The sequence below is a fragment of the Odocoileus virginianus genome, chromosome 33, assembly GCF_023699985.2.
Source record: "Odocoileus virginianus isolate 20LAN1187 ecotype Illinois chromosome 33, Ovbor_1.2, whole genome shotgun sequence".
Taxonomy (NCBI): domain Eukaryota; kingdom Metazoa; phylum Chordata; class Mammalia; order Artiodactyla; family Cervidae; genus Odocoileus; species Odocoileus virginianus.
In genome coordinates this window covers 26,975,797-27,000,220 of record NC_069706.1, presented here as the reverse complement: position 1 = coordinate 27,000,220, position 24,424 = coordinate 26,975,797, and the positions used below count along the sequence as shown (strand labels likewise).

The 24,424-nt window shown below is 39.6% G+C and overlaps 1 protein-coding gene across 1 annotated transcript in view; it reads right to left on the bottom strand.

Moving 5' to 3' along the window:
- Positions 1–5,732: 5,732 nt before the first annotated feature.
- Positions 5,733–24,424, bottom strand: part of TPST1 (tyrosylprotein sulfotransferase 1) — a 105,531-nt gene continuing 86,839 nt past the window's right edge. The window contains exons 4-6 of the mRNA XM_020873967.2: positions 11,452–11,502; positions 8,726–8,772; positions 5,733–6,287 (exon numbers count right to left, since the gene is read on the bottom strand). Of these exons, the coding sequence (XP_020729626.1) occupies positions 8,755–8,772; positions 11,452–11,502 (69 nt within the window). The 3' untranslated portion in view covers positions 5,733–6,287; positions 8,726–8,754. The remainder of the gene's footprint in view (positions 6,288–8,725; positions 8,773–11,451; positions 11,503–24,424) is intronic.

The following is a 24,424-nucleotide window of genomic DNA, read 5'->3' as shown; positions in this document are numbered from 1 at the left end:
CCATTCAGGTATGACCTGAATCAAATTCCTTATGATTATACAGTGGAAATGACAAAAGATTCAAGGGATTAGATTTGATAGAGTGCCTGAAGAACTATGAATGGAGGTTCATGACATTGTACAGGAGACAGGGATCAAGATCATCCCCAAGAAAAAGAAATGCAAAAAAGCAAAATGGCTGTCTGAGGAGGCTTTACAAATAGCTGAAAAGAAGAGAAGTGAAAAGCAAAGGAGAAAAGGAAAGATATACCCATTTGAATGCAGAGTTCCAAAGAATAGCAAAGAGAGATAAGAAAGCCTTCCTTGGTGATCAGTGCAAAGAAATAGAGGAAAACAATAGAATGGGAAAGACTAGAGATCTCTTCAAGAAAATTAGAGATGCCAAGGGAACATTTCATGCAAAGATGGGCACAATAAAGGACAGAAACGGTATGGACCTAACAGAAGCAGAAGATACTCAGAAGAGGTAGCAACAAAACACAGATGAACTATACAAAACAGATCTTCATGACCCAGATAACCACGATGGTGTGATCACTCATCTAGAGGCAGACATCCTGGAATGCAGTCAAATGGGCCTTAGGAAGCATCACTACAAACAAAGCTAGTGGAGGTGATGGAATTCCAGTTGACCTATTTCAAATCCTAAAAGATGATGCTGTGAAAGTGTTGCACTCAATATGCCAGCAAACTTGGAAAACTCAGCAGTGGCCACAGGACTGGAAAAAGTCAGTTTTCATTCCAATCCCAAAGAAAGGCAATGCCAAAGGATGCTCAAACTACAGCACAATTGCACTCATCTCATACACTAGTAAAGTAATGTTCAAAATTTTCCAAGTCAGGCTTTAACAGTACATGAACCATGAACTTCCAGATGTTCAAGCTGGATTTAGAAAAGGCAGCGGGTGCTCGCTTAGGCAGCACATATACTAAAATTGGAACGATATAGAAAAGGCAGAGGAACCAGAGATCAAATTGCCAACATCCGTTGGATCATCAAAAAAGCAAGAAAGTTCCAGAAAAACATCTACCTCTGCTTTACTGACTATGCCAAAGCCTTTGACTGTGTGGATCACAACAAACTGTGGAAAATTCTTCAAGAGATGAATGGATGGTCTGGAATACCAGACCACCTGACCTGCCTCTTGAGAAACCTGTGTGCAGGTCAGGAAGCAACAGTTAGAACTGGACATGAAACAACAGACTGGTCCCAAATAGGGAAAGGAGTACATCAAGGCTGTATATTGTCACCCTGTTTATTTAACTTATATGCAGAGTACATCATGAGAAACACTGGGCTGGAAGAAGCACAAGCTGGAATCAAGATTGCCGGGAGAAATATCAATAACCTCAGATACGCAGATGACACCACCCTTATGGCAGAAAGCAAAGAAGAACTAAAGAGCCTCTTGATGAAAGTGAAAGAGGAAAGTGAAAAAGTTGGCTCAAAACTCGATATTCAGAAAACTAAGATCATGGCATCTGGACCCATCGTTTCATGGCAAATAGATGGGGAAACAGTGGAAACAGTGACAGACTTTATTTTGGGGGGCTCCAAAATCACTGCAGATGGTGAGTGCAGCCATGAAATTCAAAGATGCTTACTCCTTGGAAGGAAAGTCATGACCAACCTTGATAGCGTATTAAAAAGCAGAGACATTACTTTGCCAACAAAGGTTCGTCTGGTCAAGGCTATGGTTTTTCCAGTGGTCATGTATGGATGTGAGAGTTGGACTATAAAGAAAGCTGAGTACCGAAGAATTGATGCTTTTGAACTGTGGGGTTGGAGAAGAACTTTGAGAGTCCCTTGGACTGCAAGGAGATCCAACCAGTCCATCTTAAAGGAGATCAGTCCTGAACATTCACTGGAAGGACTGATGCTGACGCTGAAACTCCAGTACTTTGGCCACCTGATGTGAAGAGCTGACTCATTTGAAAAGACCCTGATGCTGGGAAGGATTGAAGGCAGAAGAAAAGGGGACGACAGAGGATGAGAGGGTTGGAAGGCATCACTGATGCAATGGACATGAGTTTGAGTAAACTCCAGGAGTTGGTGATGGACAGGGAAGCCTGGTGTGTTGCAGTCCATGGGGTCTTAAGAGTGGGACACAAGTGAGAGACTGAACTGAACTGAATTCCCACACAAGAGAAATAGAACTAAGTGCATTGTGATCTTTTCAAATGTGCTCCATCTAAATGCCCTAATAGTTAACACCCAGCTTCATGTCTTTTTAAAAATTTTTCTTCTTTTTTATAAACCCTTGTGTCAAGGGCTGACTTTCTATAGATTGCAACAAGGGAGCTGCTTGTTATGTACGGAAGTACCACGGTTTTATTTCTAATTCAAGTCTCAGCTACTCATTTGTGAAGAACAACCGATAGCCAAGACTTGATTATCAGTATTACTGGTTTTTCTTCAAAAGAACTGGCTAAATAATGAGACATCAGAAAATAAGTAAATTGAAAGTCCCTGTTATATCTAACTAGATGGCTCGTCTTGGGTAAGTCAAAGCACTACTCTAGACCCCAGATTTTCTAAGATTAGGGCATTCGATCTCTTATTTCTTTTAAGAAGCTCTCATTGTTTTTCACTTCTTTACTGAAAGTAATTCATGCTGATTGTAGCATTTAGAAAACAGGGTTAAGCAGAAAGATAATAAAAATACCCACAACCCCACCACAAAGAGATATCTGTTAATATCATGGCACATGTCCTTTCTGTTGTCTTTCAGTTTAGTGACTCCATTTAGTTTTCTATCCATCCTTTAAATAATAGAAGTGGGAGCATACTAAACAGCTTTGTGATTTCAAATTTTTACTTAATGTAACATGAACATTTTTCCTTGTTATGAAAATTTTCTACAGTATCATATTAGCTGAATAGTTATGTGGATGTACCATAAATCATTTAACTAAACCTGCCTTTCATTAGTTTTCTTTTCCAGTTTTTTGTTTCTATAAACTTCATTGCAGTGGACATCTTTGTGGGGAAACTTTTATACACATCTCTGATCTATTTCCATATTTCAACTTAAAAACTTTTCTGCACATTCAGCAGTTATTCCATGTTTGACCAACAGAGGGCATTTAGAGCTTTCTATCTCGGGGAAAGGCCATAAAGCCATTTCTACCGGACATAAAAAAATAGTGGTTTTATTGCGAAAAATTACTTAATTTTGGATGTCCAGTAATAATCAGCAAACTCCAAAGGGAGAATCAAAGTCATTTATATCTAATCAGAACTCCTCCCTGCAAAAACCCCTCAAATAGTGTGCTTTATTAGGACTTAAACCCAAAATAAATACAAATTATCTCTTTTGCCCAATTCAGAAGAGCAAAAGGAGACCTCAGCTTTATGCAAAGACCTAAGTTCCCCACAGAAGACTGTAGGATAGTGACAAACAAGCAGGGAAGCGACCTCAATGCCAAAAATACAGATCTTGCCAGAGAAAAGCCCAGACAGCCCCAGGATCTGGAGGTCCCTAGGAAGACAAATTTGGGGGCAACACTGAATAGAGTCCTGCCTAGACTATTACTTATCCATCATCTACCAGCCATGCTGCGGTAGGTAATACTATAGGTTTTGTTAGATAGAGCCTGAAATAATTGTTTTATGTACATTCTTCTTGATTTTCACCAAGACCATGAATTTACAAGGCAGCACTTCTTGGCACAACAATTATACCCAGCAAATGACTAAGTACAACAGGTGTATTTAAATAGTTGTTACTCAATGCTAATGACAAGTTTCTGTTCTAGTAAAAAGATGATTATTGAGAGGTAGAATGGTGGGTAAGGGTGTAGGCTCTAGAGCCAGGTTGCCTGTACTTGCATCCTGATTCCATCACTTACTAGCTGGTCTGGAAAGCTAGTACTGCCTCCTGACCCAGTGTCTGTAAAAATGCAGGGAGAAATAATACCTACCTCTGATGTGATTTTGCGAATTAAATGAGTTTAGACATGTGCACTCAGGCACAGGGCTTGGACCATGAGAAGTTCTTGATAAATGTTTCTAGAGTGATTATGAGCCTTAGTGATTACTAAGATTTTTTCCTCTCATTTTGAAATCCTATGACTCTTCATGGATGCTGCTCTCTGCAAGCTCTTCCTCAGACACTGAGGACCCCGGCCTCTCCCTGGCCCCACAGGTTCACCTGACGGCTGCAGCCATGGCTTTGCTGGCCCCAGGCAGCTCTCTGATCTTCACAGGCGACACATCTTCCCCTGGTCCCTCACCCGGTTACCTCTTTTTAAATTTTACTCCAGGTGTCTTTCATTTGTTCAACAGGCGTTCCATTTGATTCCATCAAATCTAACATTTCACAAATAATAGTCATCTTCTTAGAGGTGCTCTGAGATGTCCCACAGAACAGAAACGCTTTGCTTCACAGAGCTCAAAAGCAATGTGCTCAGACGGGAAAATCGGGCTTTGCGAAGGAAGGAATGTCAACAGGGACGCAGCTACCATAGCCTCTGCTTCTCTGGGCCACTGTGCAGTGGTTCCTTCCTGAGCCAGCTGTTTTGTGCAATGGTCCCTTTTCCTTTCCCAATACAATCTCAATCATGAAGGTGGAGTCTCCAGAGCTGGGCAGGCATAGGGACTACAAGTCTTTATGTTCACCTAGGGGTGAGTATTGGAGTCAGGCTGGGCTATAGTTTAAAAATGTCCTTGCCTCCCATTCTGATAGGCTCTGGAAATGTGTGTGACCTCCTCCCTACAACGCTGGTAACATAAGACTAAAGAAATAAGGAAAAAACAGAAACGCAAATTACGTTATGTTGAAGCTGATTTTATTGCTTTCTGGAGGCTGGAGCAGTAACTAGAGCAGTAACAAGTAATGGGACTTAAGACAGCTGAGCCCATAACGGAGCTGGGATTTCCCAGGGAGACGGGAGAGGGACTGGGTTTCTGGGCATCTAGAAGCAGAAAATAGTGTAAGGACCCAGGGAGGAAGTGTACTGTTCACAAGGGGTGCTGAGGCCACACTGTGGAGGTGGAATAGTTCAGATGTCATGTGTGAGGCATTAGAGAATCAAAGGTTTTTGAACAAAAGAGTGACTTAAGACACAGCGCTGAACAAAGGAATGATCTAGCAGCAGGATTCATTTTCAGTTGAAGGGGACAGGGCTAGGGGAGTGGAGCGGAAAGGATTGTAGGGTAAGGCTTGAAACTAGGTCCATGGCACTAGCTGAGGGGCCTCGTGGAAATGACTTGACCAGGCTGACCTCTGTTTCTTCATCTGAAACTGATATGTTAGAGGCTTCTGGGAAGATTAATCATTTACCAAATATTTTACTAGGTTCTTACAATGTGCCAGACATTTTGCTAGGTGTCAGGGGTACAAAAATGGACACAAAAAGACACATCTCTGTCTTCTAGGATCTTACCATCTAATGTAAGAGACGGACAATTTAAGAAGTCAAGAAACATTAAAAACTTCAAAGTGTGATAAGATGATATTGTGAATGAGGTTGGCAGAAAGGGCATCAGGGGAAGTCTCTCTGAAATTAGAGTTTATGGAGACCAGACAATTGAGAAGGAAACAAAAGAACAGGATTCTGAGGCAAAAGGATGGTAGTGGGTCTCTCTGAAATAAATTACAGCAAAAACTCCACTGAGAATATCTGAAATACAGCAACTGAAGAAACTTTGGTTTATCAGATCATCATCTGGTATGTCTTATTGCTTCTCTAAAATCACGGCAATGAAAACATGTAAACTAGCCGAGTGCTTCACATTTAGAGCTTTTATTTTGAAAAATAAAATACAAAAGTCATCAAGTTGTAAATGTATGTGGTAATTCCTCAACTTCTCAGAAACAATACAATGAATTATTTAAATAATTAAGATATTTAACATTATCCACATCAAACATTTCAACAGGTACAAGTGTTCTACAAAACATTAGAACATGTACAGACAACCTAGTCCAAGATGAAACTGCCCAATTTTGCTAACAGGATCCCATTTTTAAACCCTCCCCTTGAAAACAAAGTTTGGAATCTGGTAAGAAAAGATGAGGGCCAGAGCAGTTTTAACAGAAAGCACACACCCCCACTAGGTTCCGTCTCCGCAGGGCTGTGCACGGAGTTAGGATCGAGAGCGCTGTACATGGGAAGCAGGTCACTCAGGAGGGTCCCAGCGTGTGCTGACATCCCACCCTCTCAGAGGAAGGAGACTGGCAAATAAGCAGGAGATGGAGGCCTGGTACATACGCTCCACTGATCTCAGCAGGGGACAGCCAGTCCTAGAAATTTCTCTGTGGCCAAAAAGGCAGCAGTCTTCCCTAGGGCAGACAAACAGGATGCATTAGAGGTGTGTAGTCACTTTGTTCTTCCCTGCACGACACCACTTCCTTTCCAGCTGTGAGCCCAGCAGAGCAGGGGGACAGACCATTAGGAGAACAGCTGCTTCAGAAGGACTACTGTGGAGGCACACTCTCTCTCAGTTTGGGATGCTTTTAGATGCCTGCCAGGAGCTTTGATACGCAAAACAAAAGGATGGAAGCCAAACCAAGCGCTGCTCCTGCCCACTTCCAAATGACTGCAACTGTCGTCTGCAACTGAAGCAACTCTGGGGGCATTTGACACGAATGTCAAATGTCCAGGGGTCGAATGCTGACTGTTTAATATCAAAAGGTGGATACTGAGGTTATTTAAAGGAAGCTTTAGGAAATACAGTGACTGCTGTTCATACACTAAAGGGATCCCAAATACAAGACAAAAGACTATGATTTGTCTTGAGATGCCCTGGTGTCTTCCCAGCGTCTGAGTCCTTCTCTCACCGCACGGGGGCCACTGCAGGCCTCGCAAGCAAATGAGGATGCACTGCTGCTGCGGTGGCAGCTCAAAGCTGGAGTCGTCTGCCCTGTAAAACAGCTGGTCGATAATGCATCCCTGTATGGACGTTTCCAGGAAGGAATTCATCTATACTTCTTTTTTTTTGTTTTTTGGCTGCACTGGGTCTTAGTTGTTGCATGTGGTATCTTTAGTTGTAGCATTTGAACTTTCAAACTCAGTGGCAGCATGTGGGATCTAGTTCCCTGACCAGGGATCGAACCTGGGCCCCCTATGTTGGGAGCATGGAGTCTTAGCCACTGGACCACCAGAGAAGTGTCTCATCTATACTTTTGAAAATATTTTAAATAAAATTATACAAGGCCTGATAACTGCTGTTATACCTGCATGCCCACTGAGTTTAAGTCTACATTTAGGATTCGCTCCTTAGCAAAAGACAATCATAAATCCTAAAACCTCTGAATAGTATTAATTCACTATCGTCGATAATTTTGACATGGTATAGCAGCAGTATTCACTTTTTTCCATCAGTATGCTTTTTTCTATCTGTAATCTATTAATACACAGCACATCATAAAACTCTTATTCAGACTGAATTTTCAATCTCAGTTTTCTCATCAGTAGAACAGAAAAAATACCACCTACTTGCCAGACTGGTTTGCAACTTGAATGAAATTATTCATATATGTGTATGTGTATATATATATCTATAATATATATATGAATAATTCATAGATCTTAAATATATCATTTATCATATATTATTTATATACTATATATATGTGATGCTTGGTACTTCATGCCTGGTATGGAGTACACAGTCAATACATGGCTATTATATAAAGTAAAAAATAGAACAGCAAACACAACTATGGCAAAAATCAGATTTTAATGAAAGCTTTTCAAGTTCCAAATGATTGTAATGGTCCCCAACCTTTTTGGCACCAGGGACCTCGACAAGCAAACAAGGGACCGGTTTCATGGAAGACAATTTATCAATGGACCAGGGGTGGGGGGATAGTTTCTAGATGATTCAAGCGCATTACATTTATTGTGTACTTCATTTCTATTATTATTGCATCAGCTCCATCTCAGATCATCAGGCATTAGATCCCAGAGGTTGGGGACCCCTGGTCTACAGCATAACCATGTTATTCAGACCAATATGGAATCTTAAAATCTGGGAGAGTGGTGTGAGGTCTGAACAGCCATGTCAGGAGGTCTAGGTTCAGAACCAGCTTTGCCACTGGCATCCGTGACATGTACCTGATGATCACTCAGATAGAAAGGGGGCCGAGAAGGCCTGCCCCACACTGTAGCCCTTAACTACAAGACAACGTGCCTTACAAACATACAACACCATAATGCATTAACATCAGCAAGGGCAGACGAAAAACCAACCAAGCAACTCCCCAAAATATTAGCGCAAAAATGTTGGCACACATCACACACAGAGGAAGCAGCATGGGTGGTGAAAGAATCCCTGACTGGATGTCAGAAGACAGTGCTCATTACCATTGGGTTCTTCCGACCTGTGATGTGACCTTGACGGATAATCTGCTCTCTCTAGGATCAGTTTCCTTATCAGCAAACAGGTGGTTGAGGGTGTTTCTTTCAGCTAAAATATTTTACCATTTAACACCCCTCCTCATACTGAAAATAACAACTAACACTGAGTGCTTACTGTGTGTCAGGCTTCTGGAAGACATTGTTACGGTTCATTCTACCAATCTCTTATTTACATTGTCCTCACTTTACAGATGAAGAAACTAAGACACAGAGAAGTTAAGTAATCTGCTCACTGCCATACACAGTCAAGATTCCAATCCAGGTGAACTGACTCCAGAGCTGTGCTCCCCACCCCACTGCACTGCCTCCTATGAGAGTGAAACTAAAAAGTCCAGGCCAGCAGTGTCCCCAACCTCACCTCATGTATGTAAGAGGTTCCTGGCTCTGCTACTCCACTTGCTCAGACTGTGGAAGGAAGCAAAAGATGTTTTTTAGTAGGTCAGCATGAGAAGTGACTGTACTTGCTGAAATATCAGATGTAGCTTGCAGACTCTGATTAGACTTCCTAATGAATTCTGTCTGCTACTGCTGACAGTAAAGAAGACTGGCTTTTGTCTCTGTTCCTAGTAGAGAGACTAAATCCTGGGAAGTTTCCAGGTAACATGAATATCTGTTATTTGTGAGCCCCTTAGATTATACCTGAGTGTCTGCTAAGAGGTAAGATGACTCAGCATGAGGGCTGATCACAAGGAAGACCAACCTCTGATTTGAGGGCTGGGGCCCTGACCCAGCCCAGCTTCTGGGTAGGGGACTTTGGGATTGAGTTCAATTCTATGACAGTGAGTCAATCAATCATGCCTACGTAATTAGACTTCAATAAAAACTCTGGATGCTGAAGATCAGTGGAACATCCTGGTTGGTGAACACATGGATGTGCTGTGAGGGAGAAGTACCTAGATACCTTGGAGATGGGCACAGAAGCTCTGAGTCTGAGACTCTTCCAGACCTTGTCTTATGTGTTTCTTCATTTGGTTTGTCTTGACTTGTTTCCTTTATAGTAAAACTGTAATCTTGTTTTGTTGTTGTTGTTTTTCCCCACTGCAAGGCTTGTGTAATCTTAGTTCCCAGACCAGGGATTGAACCCATATCCCTGGCAATGGAATCGTTAAGTCCTAACCACTGAACTGCCGGGGAATTCCCAAAACTGTAATCGTAAGTACAGTGCTTTCTTGAGTTCTGTGATAATTCTAACTAAAGATCAAACGTGAGGGTTCTGTGGGCTTCAGTTTTCTCTCTATTAGGAGTTAAATCAAAGCCTTTTATAGGCTCTTTTCTAACTAAGTATGTATGTGATGCATTAAATGAAACTAACCTGAACAGGGGCCTTGAAGTGCCTATATTAAGCCGTTTGCTCTATTTTTTGTTATCTTTTCCTTATTTATTACAGAAATTCTCTATACTGATGAATCTTTTGTTTCAAAATTTTCTCCTTCTTAAGGTGTATTTTTTTATATGATGCTTTCTAATAAGCAAACATTCTCAATTTTAATGTAGTCCAACTTATCCATTTTAAAATGAATGATTAGTATTCTTTATAATGTTTAAGAAATCTTTCCCTCTTAAGGTCATAAAGATATTCTCTACTGCCTCCTAAACACGTTATTATTTTGCCTTTCACACTGAGTTCTATAATCAACCTGGAAAGGATTTTTATGTATGCTGTCAATCAGGGGTGTCCCTTTAATTTCAGTCTCAAAGTCCCTTTCTTGACTCCTTCAGATTTATTATGCAAAACAGCTTTTGGATTGGACATTTCTTTAAGACTGCCTCTTAGATTATTCTCTGGCTCCAGCTGCCACCGCCTGTAAGTGACCACTTGTTCATGAATTCATCCAGGTTTCGGGTACATCTTGCCCAGCCAAGGCTCAGGGCCCCTGTGCCCCTTTGTTTGCAAAAGTTGACCAAAGTCTTCGGACAGACCAGGAGTCCCCTTAAGAAGATCTCTTTTCCCTCTGACTCTTGAGGACACATTCCAATTTCTCACACATAAAAGTAACTCAGTAGACAGTTGTTGAATAAATGAAACGAATGGATGGACGGATTAAAATTAAATATGTTAATAAGCATATACCATGAAAGTAGTTTAAAATACTCAAGTAATATGTATCAGTTATTAATGGTTGTTTTAAGACAAGGATCTGAGAAGACAGAGTTTCCAACCATGGTTGAGATACAGCTACTCTTAGAGAAAAGCCTGTTTACTCTAGTCTTGCTTCAGGCAACACGACTTCATACAGTCTGTGAGGTTCCCCTCAACAACCCAGATCTGGAACAACTTTTAGCGACTGAATTCAGTGCTGGGTCCTCATTTCCTCTTAACAAGCTAACTGCTGTTAGCAGCAACCTGGAAGCGACACGTATTATCACCATGCTGGACAGGGACGTCTTCTCTCGGCTCAGGTAATAAAGTCACTGACTTCTTCCTACGACTACACAGAAATGGTAGGAGATGTGCTCTTGTGGGACACTCTGGGCTACTCTACATCTGTTGGCCATAACATCACCTATTCCTCTTCAGCTCAATAAACAATATTGGAATCCAAGTAAGTGATAGTGTAACATGACAAGGAGACCTATGGATCTGCTTTAATTAATTTTTTTAAAAAGTAAAAGTTATAAGCTTCAAACTCACATCACCCATTCCCAGCTTGGTGAACTTGGTAGTTGAAGGCCAATGACTATGTGTAAAATGTATTCATAAGTCTTTTAGGCTCCAAATGAGAAAAACTAAAAGGCAATGGATGTACATGTAATATGAACAAAGGGTGGCTGTACATTATTATTTCAAGTAAGGTATCAGAAGCATGGAGCAGATTCACCAAGGCAGGTTCCTTATTTGTGGAATACTATGCAGTTTTGAGTGACCTGAAGCAATCAGATTTTAGTTATCAATAAAATATTTCCCTAACTTTGGAAGACACTGAGCCCTCTGAAATTGAGACTATGTTAACTGATTATTAAAATCAACAATTACCAGAAGCCAGTCTTTCTACCCCCAGCACATATCATTATCTCATTGAGAGGATGACTTCAATGCAAGACCCCATTTATTATTACACCAAGAGGAGGAAGCAGATACAGTACCTGAGGTTTTTCTTTAAGAAATTCAGGTAGCTGAAATTCTCCTTTGTAGACCTACAAAAAAAAAAATAAAAGCCAAGTATAAGTTTAAGGAACTAGGCACTGTCATCATCGCTTTGGGAAGCTTGCATTGCCTGATGCTGGGTGGGTTCACTGCTTCATTCTTGGTGAGTTTTGGAATAGGAAGGAAGTCTGTCAGTTCAAGAGCACCCAGAGTTGAGGACTGAGTGAAATTTCTATTCACTCTGACCCCACCTGCTCTACTCTTGCCTAGGTGCTCCCAAATGTGGGCTGTCTGGGAGAAGGCTTAGAGTCTCTGAAGAAGAAAGAAAAGCATCCTAATATTCCAAGTTCCAATTATTTTATTAATAGAGGAGAAAGTAAGCCCTTGGCCATCTCTCTCCAGCATCTAACAAAGAATTCACACAATTTAGGAATAGGCTCCTCCTGATTTCCTTCTGAAATCTGCAGCTTTACTTTTCTTAATGTACCCAATATTCCCATAGTAATTTGAATGTTAGGTGGTTCTTAAAATGATGTATGCTTTTAACCTCATGAAATCTTATAATTAAAAACTTGCACTTTTCAATATGTAAAGTTATGTTTCTAAAAGCAGCAATAATTAGGGAATAGTTTTTAAAAAGATGTGTAGGATCTTTACACAGAAAACCATAAAATATTATTGAGAGAAATCAAAGACCAGATAGACACATCACTTTCAGGGATTGTAACATTCAATATAATGAAGCTGTCCATTCTCCTCACAGGATTTCCAATAAAAACTCTAGCATGCTTTTTGGGGGAAGAGGGAGGGGTAATTTCAAGCTGATTATAAAGGTTTTGTGGAAATGCATAGGGCCAAAAATTATCAAGGTAATCTTAAAAAGAACAAGGTGAAAGGACTTATTCTAAAATATATTAAGACATTATTTTTCAGCTATAATTAAGTTACATTAAACATACAAAAGAAGCAGGGAAAGTAGAAAAAGTAGAAGCAGAAAAATTTTTTCTTTTCTTGGGCTCCAAAATCACTGCAGATGGTGACTGCAGCCATGAAATTAGAAGATATCTGCTTCTTGGAAGGAAAGCTATGACAAACCAGACAGCATATTAAAAAGCAAAGACATAGTCAAAACTATGGTTTTTCTAGTAGTCATGCAGGGATGTGAGAGTTGTACCATAAAAAGGCTGAGTGCTAAAGAATTGATGTTTTTGAACTGTGGTACTGGAGAAGACTCTTGAGAGTCCCTTGGACTGCAAGGAGATCAAACCAGTCAATCCTAAAGGAAATCAACTCTGAATATTCAGTGGAAGGACTACTGCTGAAACTGAAGCTCCAATACACTGGCCACCTGATGCAAAGAGGTGACTCATTGGAAAAGACCCTGATGCTGGGAGAGACTGAAGGAGAAGAGGGAGGCAGAGATGAGATGGTTAGATAGCATCACCAACTCAACAGACAAACTTGAGCAAACTCCAGGAGATAGTGAAGGACAGGGAAGCCTGGTGTGCTACAGTCCATGGGGTTGCAAAGAGTTAGACACAACTTAGCAACTGAACAACAACAAAACATACAAAAAACACATATATACATAAGACACAGCTATAATCAAGACGGTAAGGTTTTGGCACAAAGACAGACAAATATATTAATGAAACAGAATGAAGAGTCCAGAAACAAACCCTCATTTACAGATAACTGATTTATGACAAAGGTGTCCCTGCAGAGCAGTGCAGTTAAAATGAGTAAATAAATGTGTTTATGTATATAACGATATACCATAGTGTTTACTGTGAGGAGGAGTGAGGTGGCAGGGCTTGGGAAGAAGGATGAGAGAAGCTAGTAGGGTGCTGGTGATTTTCTATCTTGATATGGGTAGTGGTTATAAACATGTGTGCATTTTGTGAATATTTACTGACCTGTGGTTTGTATACTTTTCCATATGTATACAATACTTCAATAAAAAAAAAAAACTGAACAAATTAAACCAGTAGCTTAAGAATTTACTAGGCTTGCTCTTTCACACACACACTATTTAAGTACAAAGATGTCTCTTTCAATAAACACTGTCAACAGCAGCAAAAAACTGGGAACTACTCATGTTAATCAAGTGAAGAAGGTTTCCATCAGCAACAGCTTTGATAACTGTTGAGAAACTACAGAAAGAAGCTATGGATTATTACTGAGAAGAGTCAGTGAGTAGCCCCTCAGAGCATAGAACAATCTTCTTAATAGTGAATACTAAAGCCTACTAACTTAAAGGATTTCACTGGGGTAAAAGCAGCAGTATTCCTTCCAAGACTCAGAGAATGTACTTTTTTCCTGTCTCTTTCTCTGCAATTTCTAAAACCTAGTCTATTCTTTAGGGTCTCTGCTATAGTCCTAGGAAGCCTAAATTAAAGCACAGAGAAGAGACTTGATATTTCTTTAGCAATGCATCACACTGGAAACAGGTAGGGGTGCAAGATAACAACAATGCAGCTGCTAGGAGGGTCTCAAAAGCTGCCCCCATCTCCTTCATATCTTCAAACAGTCCCAGGTCACTGGAGAGCTGGTCCAACTGCTCTCCAAAGAATCTGCATGTAAGAATTCTCTTTGCTTTACCCCAGCTTCAGAATCCAGAGATTGTTCCAGTTTTCTTCATTTCCCCCTAGTTTTACTGAGATATAACTGACATACAACACTGTATTACTGCTCCAGCTTTCTGACATAGGAAGTGTTTATATCATGCTAACACTGACTTCCACGGTGCTTCTGTCTCCTATCTGTGGGGCAGGCAGACACTATCATCAAAACAGGGGATCAAGCCATCAGAATAGGCGTTTTGTTTTTGCTTTTTACCAGAGTCTCAAGTCTTTCCTTCTCCTTCTATTCAGGGAACTGAGTCCGAAGCCCCCCTCTCCAAGCCCTGGGCATAAGCTGCGCAGGCCTAGGGTCCTGCACCCTGGGTCCTTTATGAACCAGAACCAGTATGCTTGCCCCAGTACCCCTTCCACTGTTAGCGGGTTTGGTCCCTAACCAACTTTTCTTATATTCCTCACCTCCTCTCAGGAGCCGAGTCTCCTCTCTCTCAGCTTCTTTTGCTAGAATTCAAGTAGAAGGTGCAACACAAGCCCACAGCGTCAAATGGCTAGTCAGTGGCAGAATGAGGCTCAGAAGGCCCCAGTTCAGCACCCTCCCTTTAGACTATGATCTCCGCATCTTATTACTATTAGAAAGTTTTTATCGTTAAATTCTTCCTTCTCTTTTTGGTTTGTTGTAAAAACCAGCAAGACATAACAGAAAATATGAGTGGGAACATTAAATATTATAAGTGTCTTCCAGCAATCAATAGTTTCAGAGAGGTAAGGCTTATACGAAGGGGGAAAAAAAACACCCAAACTCTAAATATGTGATATCACAAATTTAATTAAAAAAACAAAAAGGGGTCAGGACAAGACATCAAACAAAAGGCTCAATCAACAAATAAGTGGGAAGCTGTCTCTTCTCATTATCCTTTAGGGAAAAAAATGCTTCAAAAGTTAGGAACTATGGTACTGACAGAAGTAAGGAACTTTCTACTGACCAAGCAATTTCTATTTTGCGCAGGAAACCAAGTACAGAATCACTTATAAAAACAGTGAAGTTAGAAATGGAATTTCCTCTGGCTAAAGGAATAGTGTTTCTGGACGTCCTATCCTCTGGTACTAATGAACTGAGGATTTTACTAGACAGAAATGAGCTAGGTACTCAGAATCTAAACGTTCCTAGAGAACCCTCTCACCTCAAGCTCTGCAAAACAAGGAAACAAAAGCAGGCTTCTGATTTAGAGGGTGCACAACAGTAACAGCAGCTAAATTTGATTTTCTCTGCATTAGGTTGGTGCTGAGCATGCGTTTCATGTTTCCCCTTATCGAATCCCACAATCCTCTGAGGGAGGTATTATTCTCTTTTTACAGATGAAGTAACTGAGGCACAGACATTAATTTGTCCAGTGTAGTAAAATGGAAAGTTACTAAGGACCATGATTGAGCTTCCATTTTAAAAGGGTTACCCTAATTGCTCTGTTTAGTCTGCAGAGGATCAAGGACAGAGTGTGGAACAACAGCAGTAATCTAGACAGGACAGGGAGGTGGTGGTGGAGGTGGTGCAAAGCAGTACCTTTGTGGATTCCCCCCCCCCCCCCAATTATATCTAGATTTCCTAATAGACTAGATGTGGAATGTGAAAGAGCAGAGGGGAGTCAAGGATGACTCCAAAGTTTTTGGCTTAAGCAATTACCAACTGGAAAATATGAACTTGCCATCAACTAATCAGGAAAGGTTCTGGGATATAACAGATTTTCAGGGGTTCAATTTGGAAATGTTAAACTTGAGATGTCTACTGGACAATACATGAAAATGTCATGTAGTCAGAAATAAAAATCTAGGATTCATGGAAGAGGTCTGGGCTGGGAAATATAAATTTGAGAATCATCAACTTATAGATGGTATTTAAAACTTGATACCTGATGAGATGACCTAGGTGCTCAGGGTAGAGAGGGGGAACACAGGACTTAAGACTGAGACATGCAGGTATTCCAACATTAAGAGGGCGGGAAGAAGAGGAAGAACCGGCAAAGAAGACTGAGAACAGGCCACCAATGACAGAGAAGGAAAATTTTTAAAAGTGGTATCTAGAAGTCAAGTGACTCTGACTAATGTCAGATTCAAATTTGTGGAAGTGAAGTGAAGTCGCTCAGTTCTGTCTGACTCTTTGTGACCCCGTGGACTGTAGCCTGCCAGGCTCCTCTGTCCATGGGATTCTCCAGGCAAGAATACTGGAGTGGGTTGCCATTTCCTTCTCCAGGGGATCTTCCCAACCCAGGGATCAAACCCAGGTCTCCCGCATTGCAGGCAGACGCTTTATCCTCTGAGCCACTGGAGTGAGGTATAATTAACTCCATTATAAGCAAAACCTTCAGTTGTAAATTACCTAGAATACAGAGCTAGACAAGGGAAGAGAATTTATCTAAGCTGTCTGTGAAGCTTCAAAAACCCAAGAAAGAAGAGTTCTGAATACTGACTGAAGCAAGCAACGCATCTTCTTGTTATTTGTCCTCAGGCCACTTTCCATTTTCTTACAAGATTAATTAGAAGCTGACCAGCCATGCCCAATACCACTTCACCTGCTACAATGGCCTCACCTATAGTAATAGTTTACAATTAAGACGTAAACAAAAGTCTCCATGGAGCTAAAATGGATGTTATTAACACACCTGCAGACTGCAGATCGAGTCTTCTATTTAATAGAGTCTTTAGGTCCCTTTTCCTTAACACACATTTTTAACCATTCTAAGTTATCTGGTTTCAACCTACAGCAATCAGATATAGCAAACAAGAAGGTAATGGGCAAGTACTGATAACTGAGAAGTGACAAATGAAACAAAGGAAGACACAGAAATTATAAAAGGCAGATAGGAAGCCTTGAGTTCTTTAAGAAAGGGACCCACAGTTCTATAGCCTATATAAAGAGAGGATGGGCAGTTTCTCTTACTAACACATACAGTAATTTCCTTTGGATGAAATAAAAATTCAAATTACAATCAATAATTTATTTAAGAAGGTAAAAAGATACATCATCAAAATGCAGAGGAATTCTACATCAAAATATTAAGGTTTGGTCCTAAACGAGACAAATCTACCCAGAAACCTGACTTTCTAGAATGATGGGTTCCCCAAGGACTGTAGACAGTCAGCCGTCTACAATTTACAGGAAAAGGTGGCAGACATGTCACGAGGCCTAATTCTGAACTGGCTTGATCTTACGGAGAATATGAAACTGTTGCTAAATTATTTTCATGCTAAAAGTGTTTGTGGCCACCTTCCCTGATGATCCCTGTGTCTGGTATTTATGACCTGTGTAATTCCCTTAAGTGTGAGTTGGATCTAGTGACTAGATTCTAACAACTAGAATATGGCAAAAGTGATGGAATGTTATTTCTGAGATTAGGTCACAAAAGTCTGTTTCTTCTGGCTTGGGTAGTCAAGATGAACAAAGACTTAACTCAAAACATTCTTTCAAAATAAGGAAATTTTAAACAACGTCCAGAAACACATACTAATGACCATACTATGTGCACTGCAGGTTTTAAAGTGCTGCTTCTGTTCATTGTTTTCTTCAAAGTGTGTGCATCTATACACACATATGTATACACATACACACACATTCCAAGGGTTAAAAGATTAGTCTTATAACCCCTGGTTATGAATTCAAATTTCACTGTAAGTTCAAATCTAATTTATTCCTCCTTTCTGCTTTCTTCCTTCTTTCCATCCTCTTTCCAAGAGTGCTCAAGTGCACAGAATTGGATTACTTCTTAGTTCATGACAAACTTTCATCATTGGTCCATGCATGGCCTGCTATTTATTTTCTTATGCAATTCATTATTTTTAATAATATAAAAAGCATTTCCCCTTGAGAAACAATGATAGTTTCACATGCAGAGAAAACACAGCTCCAGCCAGATATGATAATGCAGAAAGGAATCTAGATTTTGAAATTTACATCTTTAATCCCACTGGGCTCTTCTGGCCCACTAAAGACTCATTATCGCTAAAACACAAACATGAAACAGCTGATAACATGCATGTTTACATATTCTCATTTGTCTTAAAAATATTCTGGCAGCTTTGTAAACCTCAGACTGGGTTTCTGCAGCATTCAACAATCTTGTGTTAGAAACAATGGACAAGTGTTATTAGTATATTCCCTATATCAAGAAGAAATATATTAATCAGTTCATAAGCATCATCTGCTTCTCCAAAAACGTTTTTTTAAAAAAATGTACTGACTTTTGGATGAAGCTGGACAAGATGAATTGGAATATAAATTGAATTGGGAATGTGTAGTAAATGTGACATAGGAACCTCTAAAGAAAGCAGTATAAATATAGCAAATTTAGCATCAGGGCGTTGATTTCCAGGGGAGAAAAGTTAAACATGCAGATGATTAATAAACTGTATCAGTTTACTATGGGATACTTACCAGGCAAGAATATATCTCTATTCAAAGGTAAATGTGCTGAACGTAATTTTCAGTAACACTGAAGGACAGTTAATACATACAGGTACAGTCAATAATAATTTCATCAATTTCATTTCACTGGGGAGCTTTTTCCTTCTTTTCTCAAACTAGGAACTTTTAACTTATCCTTTAAATATGACAACCCAGTAGAGCCAGTTCTGTGTCCACACAGCATCCCAAGTGCCTTAAATATATGGCAGTTATCATGTTAAACTACAGTTAGTTACACATCTACTTCCAGCATACTTCTTAAGGAGAGGGACAGATCCTTAATTATCTGTATATCCTGGATGCAGGGATGAATGGACAGTTGGACAAAAAAAGAAATAAACGAAGAGATTCCTTCATAGTGGTCTCCATTTTTACAGATGATGGACCGAGAATAGTTTCTGAGGCCAACTTACAGTACAGATTAAGCAGAGAAGCAGAAGAAGCAAATCCACTGGGCCCTCCCTGATTGGAACCTACTGAACCTTCAGGGCTACATATGACATTACGTTATAGAATACTGTTAACTCATTCTATTCAATTCTACTTTTGGAAATAAATGAATTCAAGAATCAACCATTAAAAAGAATGAAATAATGCCACCTGCAGCAACATGGATGGACTGAGAGATTGTCATACTGAGTGAAATATGTCAGACAGAGAAAGAGAAATATCGTATGATACTGTGTATAAGCAGAATAGAAAAAGAAATGTTACAAATGAACTTGCTTACAAAACAGAAATAGACTCACAGACTTTCAGAATGAATTTATGTTTATGGGAGGAGGGATAGTTAGGGAGTTTGGGGTTGACCTGTACACACTGCTACATTTAAAATTAACCTACTGTAATATAGCACAGGGAAATCTGTTCAATATTAGGTAACAACCTAAACCACTGGACTACCATAAGTACCAGGAATTTCTATTCTTAAAAAGACAGCCTTAATGGAGAGAAAAGGCAAAGCAGATAAGTGTGAGAACATACATGAGATACATAAAAACGTCACACATCAAAATACACAGAGAATTTCTAAAAATTGATAAGGAAAAAGCAAATTATTTCATAGAAAATTGGGTAAGAGACTTGAAAAAGCATTTCATAACATAGTTCAGTGGCAAATAGCATGAAAAAGGGTTTGCTCTCTTTAGTTATTAAGGAATACTCATTTTAACCATAATAAAACATCACTACGCTCCTATAAGAAAGACTAAAATTTTACGAGATTGACTCTAATATTGATGATGTAGAACAACTGAAATTCTCACACACCTGCTAGTGAGAGAATATAGTCACTTAGCATTATCACCTAAATTTGCACATTCAAATACCCTCTGACCCATACATTCATTCTGTGACAGAAAAGATTAACTTAGCAGGTCTATTTTGCTCAAATGTTGCACATTCCCAAGAAAGGCCTATTTTCAGGACTGCTCTTGGCTGGCTTCAGAGAGCTGAGCCTAGAATGTTCTGTCTATAGGAATGTTTTTGCATGTCTGAGGCCTTGGGCCGCCCTGTCCCATTTTGAGCAGCTAGTTTATGTTAGTAATTTATTTATGGTGAACATCTGTTTTTCCTCTGGGGGTTCTACATGCCTACATGACCAATCCTGAAAAAACCCTGGATTCAAAAGCTCTGGTGAGCTCCCTGGTTGGCAACAATTCACGTGTGTTGTCACACATGTTGCTGGGTGAATGAAGGAAATCCTATGTGACTCCACTGTGAGGGACATTTGAAAGATAGTACCTGGTTTCCTCCAGAGTTTTTCCCCCATGTGCCTTTTCCCTTTGTAGGTTTTACTTTCCATCTTTTTGCTATAATCAGCTACACTTGGAAGCATAAGAATTTTAGGACTACTGTCTTGGAAACTCCTAATGTAACTCTCAGGCACATTCTTGACAAAAGTGCATACTCATTTTCATCAAAAGACATGTACAAGGATATTGTGTATCAACATTAAAACATCCCTACAATGATAAACAACTCAAATGTCCAAATAGTTGTGCAATTATAGTATCACATTAAAAAACAAAAATGAATTACTGTGAAACGCAACAACATAAAACGATGTTAAAGGACAGAAACCAGATACAAAAGAATACTGTCAATACCCTCCAGCTAAAGACTACCAGGAATATAGCTGTAGTTGAACATGCTGAATTCATTACTCTTTTAAGCAAGGGAACACACACACCATGGAAATGTGGGATGTCTCAGGAAAAGAGCATCAGAAAGAACTCTCATAAAAAAAAAAGAAAGAAAGGACTCTCATGATTTTGGTTAGGTGATTTGGGGAAGAGTCCAAGGAAACAGGGTTTTGCTCTGGACTGGGGGCTGCCAGCAAGCAGGGATTATTCTCTAACTGGGTATCTTAATAAATCTTATCTAAAAGAAAGGAACACTAGAAGTAAGAATAAAGCTATTTTTGGTTAAGAAGCAAGAGGCGGGTATTTGGTATTTGTTGCTACTACAAAGTGCTCTTTCCTCTCCTCAGTTCACTGTGGTTGAAGAGGACGCCTGTCTTGGTGGTGCTCGGTGAGATCGCTGACACCCAGGAGAAGACCGTCGTACTTCAGTGGCAAGCACAGAAAGTCAGTTTCTCATCAACCCTGGGCTAGATGCTGTGTCAGATCAGTTCTCTGATGTCTGAGACTGCTTTTTACCTTTCTTCAAAATAAACAGTATGATTTCATTTATACGAAATTTAAAAGCAAGCAAAATTAAATCCATGATGGCAGAATTTAGGATAGAAGTTGTCCGTGGAAAGAAGGAAAGAGGAAGAAGAAATAATTTGGAGGGGCAGACACAGGGCTTCTGAGTACTTCTACTGTCTCCTTGGAAAGAAGCAGCATCTCTGGGTTGAAAAGTGGTGGAAAAATAGAAAGGAACTGGCAGTAGTCTGCAGTCTTCATTCAGTGATAAAGCATGGTCAATAGGCTTTCACTACAAGATGAGGTCTTTGTATGCTTGCTTGTCTGTCAAATCACTATTCAGGAGAACGTCTCACTCAGTGGTAAAGAATCCACCTGAGATGCAGGAAATACAACATGAGCTGCATTTTCAATCCCTGGGTCAGGAAGATCCCCTGGAGAAGGAAATGGCAACCTACTTCAGGATTCTTGCCTGGGAAATCCCACAAACAGAGGAGCCTGGCGGGCTACAGACCACGGGGTCGCAAAGAGTTGGACATGACTTAGCGATAAAACAGCAGCAGTCACTTGTTGAAAAGCAAAATGTATTAAGTGAAAAATATATGAAGAATTCACATGAAGCCCACTGATACCTATTCAAGATTTCAAGTCCCAAAAATGAACATTTGAAAAAAGCAATATTGAATGTCTATCAGTGTCACTACACTGATTCAACAACAACAGGAAATAATACAGGCACACCTTGGAGATACTGTGAGTTTGGTTCTAGACAACCACAATGAAGCAAATTTTGCAACAAAGCTAGTCGCACAGATTTTTTTGGTATCCCAGTGCCTATAAAATTTATGTTGACACTATCCAGTGAATCATAATCATTTTGCTGGTGGAGGATCTTGCCTCAATGCTAATGACTGCTGACCATCAGGGTGGTGGTGGCTGAAGGTTAGGGTGGCTATGGCAATTTTTAAGAATAAGACAATAATGAAGTCTGCTGCACTGACTCTTTCTTTCATGAACAATTTGTCAGCAGCATACAATATTGTTTGATAGCACTTTACCCACAAAGTAGAACATCTTTCAAAACTGGAATCAGTCCTCTCAAACTCTACTGCTGCTTTATCTACTAAATTTATACAATATTCTAAATCCTTTGTTGTCATTTCAACAATCTTCATAGCCTCTTCACCAGTAGTAGATTCCATTCTCAAGTAACCATTTTTCTTCCTCATCCAGAAGAAGAACCTCCTCATGAATTAAAGTTTTATCATGAGGTTACAGCAATTCAGTCACAACCTCAGGTTCTATTTCTAATTCTAGTTCTCTTGCTGTTTCCACCACATCTGCAGTTACTTCTTCCACTGAAGTCTTGAACCCCTTCAAGTCATCTATGACAGTTGGAATCAATTTCTTCTAAACTCCTGTTAATGTTGATATTTTTATCTCTTCCCATGAATCATGAATGCTTTTAACAGCATCTAGAACGGTGAATCCTTTCTAGGAGGTTTTTAATTTCCATCAGAGGAATTGCTTCTATCTAAGATACAGTATTATGAAGGTATTTCTTAAATAAGACTTGAAAGTCAAAATTATTCCCCGACCCATGGGCTTCAGAATGAATGCTGTGTTAGCAGGCATGAAAACAACATCAGTTTCACTGTCCATTCCCATGAGATCTCTTGGGTGACCAAGTACATTGTCAATGAGCAGTAATATTTGGAAAGGAATATTTTGAGCTTCCCTTGTAGCTCAACTGGTAAAGAACCCATCTGCAATGTGGGAGACCTGGGCTGTTTGCTTTCTTAACATTTGTGTGTTTACTGGAGGAGCACTTTTAATTTCCTTCAAGAGCTTTCCCTTTGCATTCACAACTTGGCTAACTGAAGGCGCAAGAAGTCTGGCTTTTGGCCTGTCTCAGCTTTCTACATGCTCTCTTCACCAAGCCTGAACATCTCCAGCTCTGATGTAAGGTAAGAGATATAAAAATAACTTTTTCTTTCACCTAACACTTAGAGGCCATTGTAGGGTTATAAATTGGCCTAGTTTCAATATTGCTATGTCTTAGGAAATAGTGAGGCCCAAAGAGAGGGAGAGAGATGGGGGAATCACCAATCAGCAGAGCAATCAGAACACGCAAAACATTTGTCAGTTAAGTTCACTGTCTTAAAATGGGCATGGCTTGAGATGCCAAAACAATCACAATAGTAACATCAAATATCATTGATCACAGATCACAATAAATACAACAATGCATACAAAACAGTGCATTACTATTTCTTCCTGGAGGTTTTGCAGGCACAATGCCCAGTATGAATGAAACTATGTAATGTCATACAGGCTCTGAATAACACTATCAACAACCTTGATTTAATTTCTAATTGATACTTAAAGGACACTACATTCAACGCATGCAGAATACACATTCTTACCACGTGCACACTGTACATCCCTGAGATAGAACAGATGCAGGACTATAAAACAATTATCAACAAATTTAAAAGGACCAAAATCATGCAGAATCATGCTATGCAAAACCATAGCTAAATTAAATAATTCAGTATCAATTAACTATCTAAACCAAACAATCTGGAAATTAACACACTTCTGAATAATTAATGAGTCAAAGAAAAAAAACAAGAGAAATTAGAAAAATCACAAGAGAAAAAATCAAAAATTTTAAACTGAATGACAAAGAAGATACAACATATCAAAATTTGTGGAATATAACAATAAAGCAGTTTAGAGGGAAATCTATAGCTTTAAATGTATTTATTAGAAAATATGAAATATTTACAATTGATTCCAGAACTACACCCCAATAAAAAATAATAAATAAAAAAATAAAATTGATTCCTAAGGTTCAACCTTAGGAAGTTAGAAAAAAAGAATAAGCTTTAAGTAAAGATAAGGAAATAATAAAGATAAGAGAGAAGATGATAGTAATACAAGCTCAAAAAAGTAGAAGACACCAGCAAAGAGAACGATAAAAACCAAAAGCTAGTTCTCTGTAATATCAAGAAAACTCAAACGCAATATTACCCCAAACTAAGCAGCTTAAAAGAACATACATTTATTATCTAAGAGTTTCTCTGGAGTCAGGAGTCCACACACAGCTGAAAACCCTCTCTCAGCATCTCACAAAGCTGCCAACAATATGTTGGCCAGTGAGGAAGATTCTACTTTGGAGCTTAATTGGGTTGTTTTAAGAATTCAATTCCTTGCAGTTATACAACTGCCAACTTGAGATGCTGTCTGTCAGTGGGGGAGCCCTCAGTCCCTAGAGGCCACATGCAGG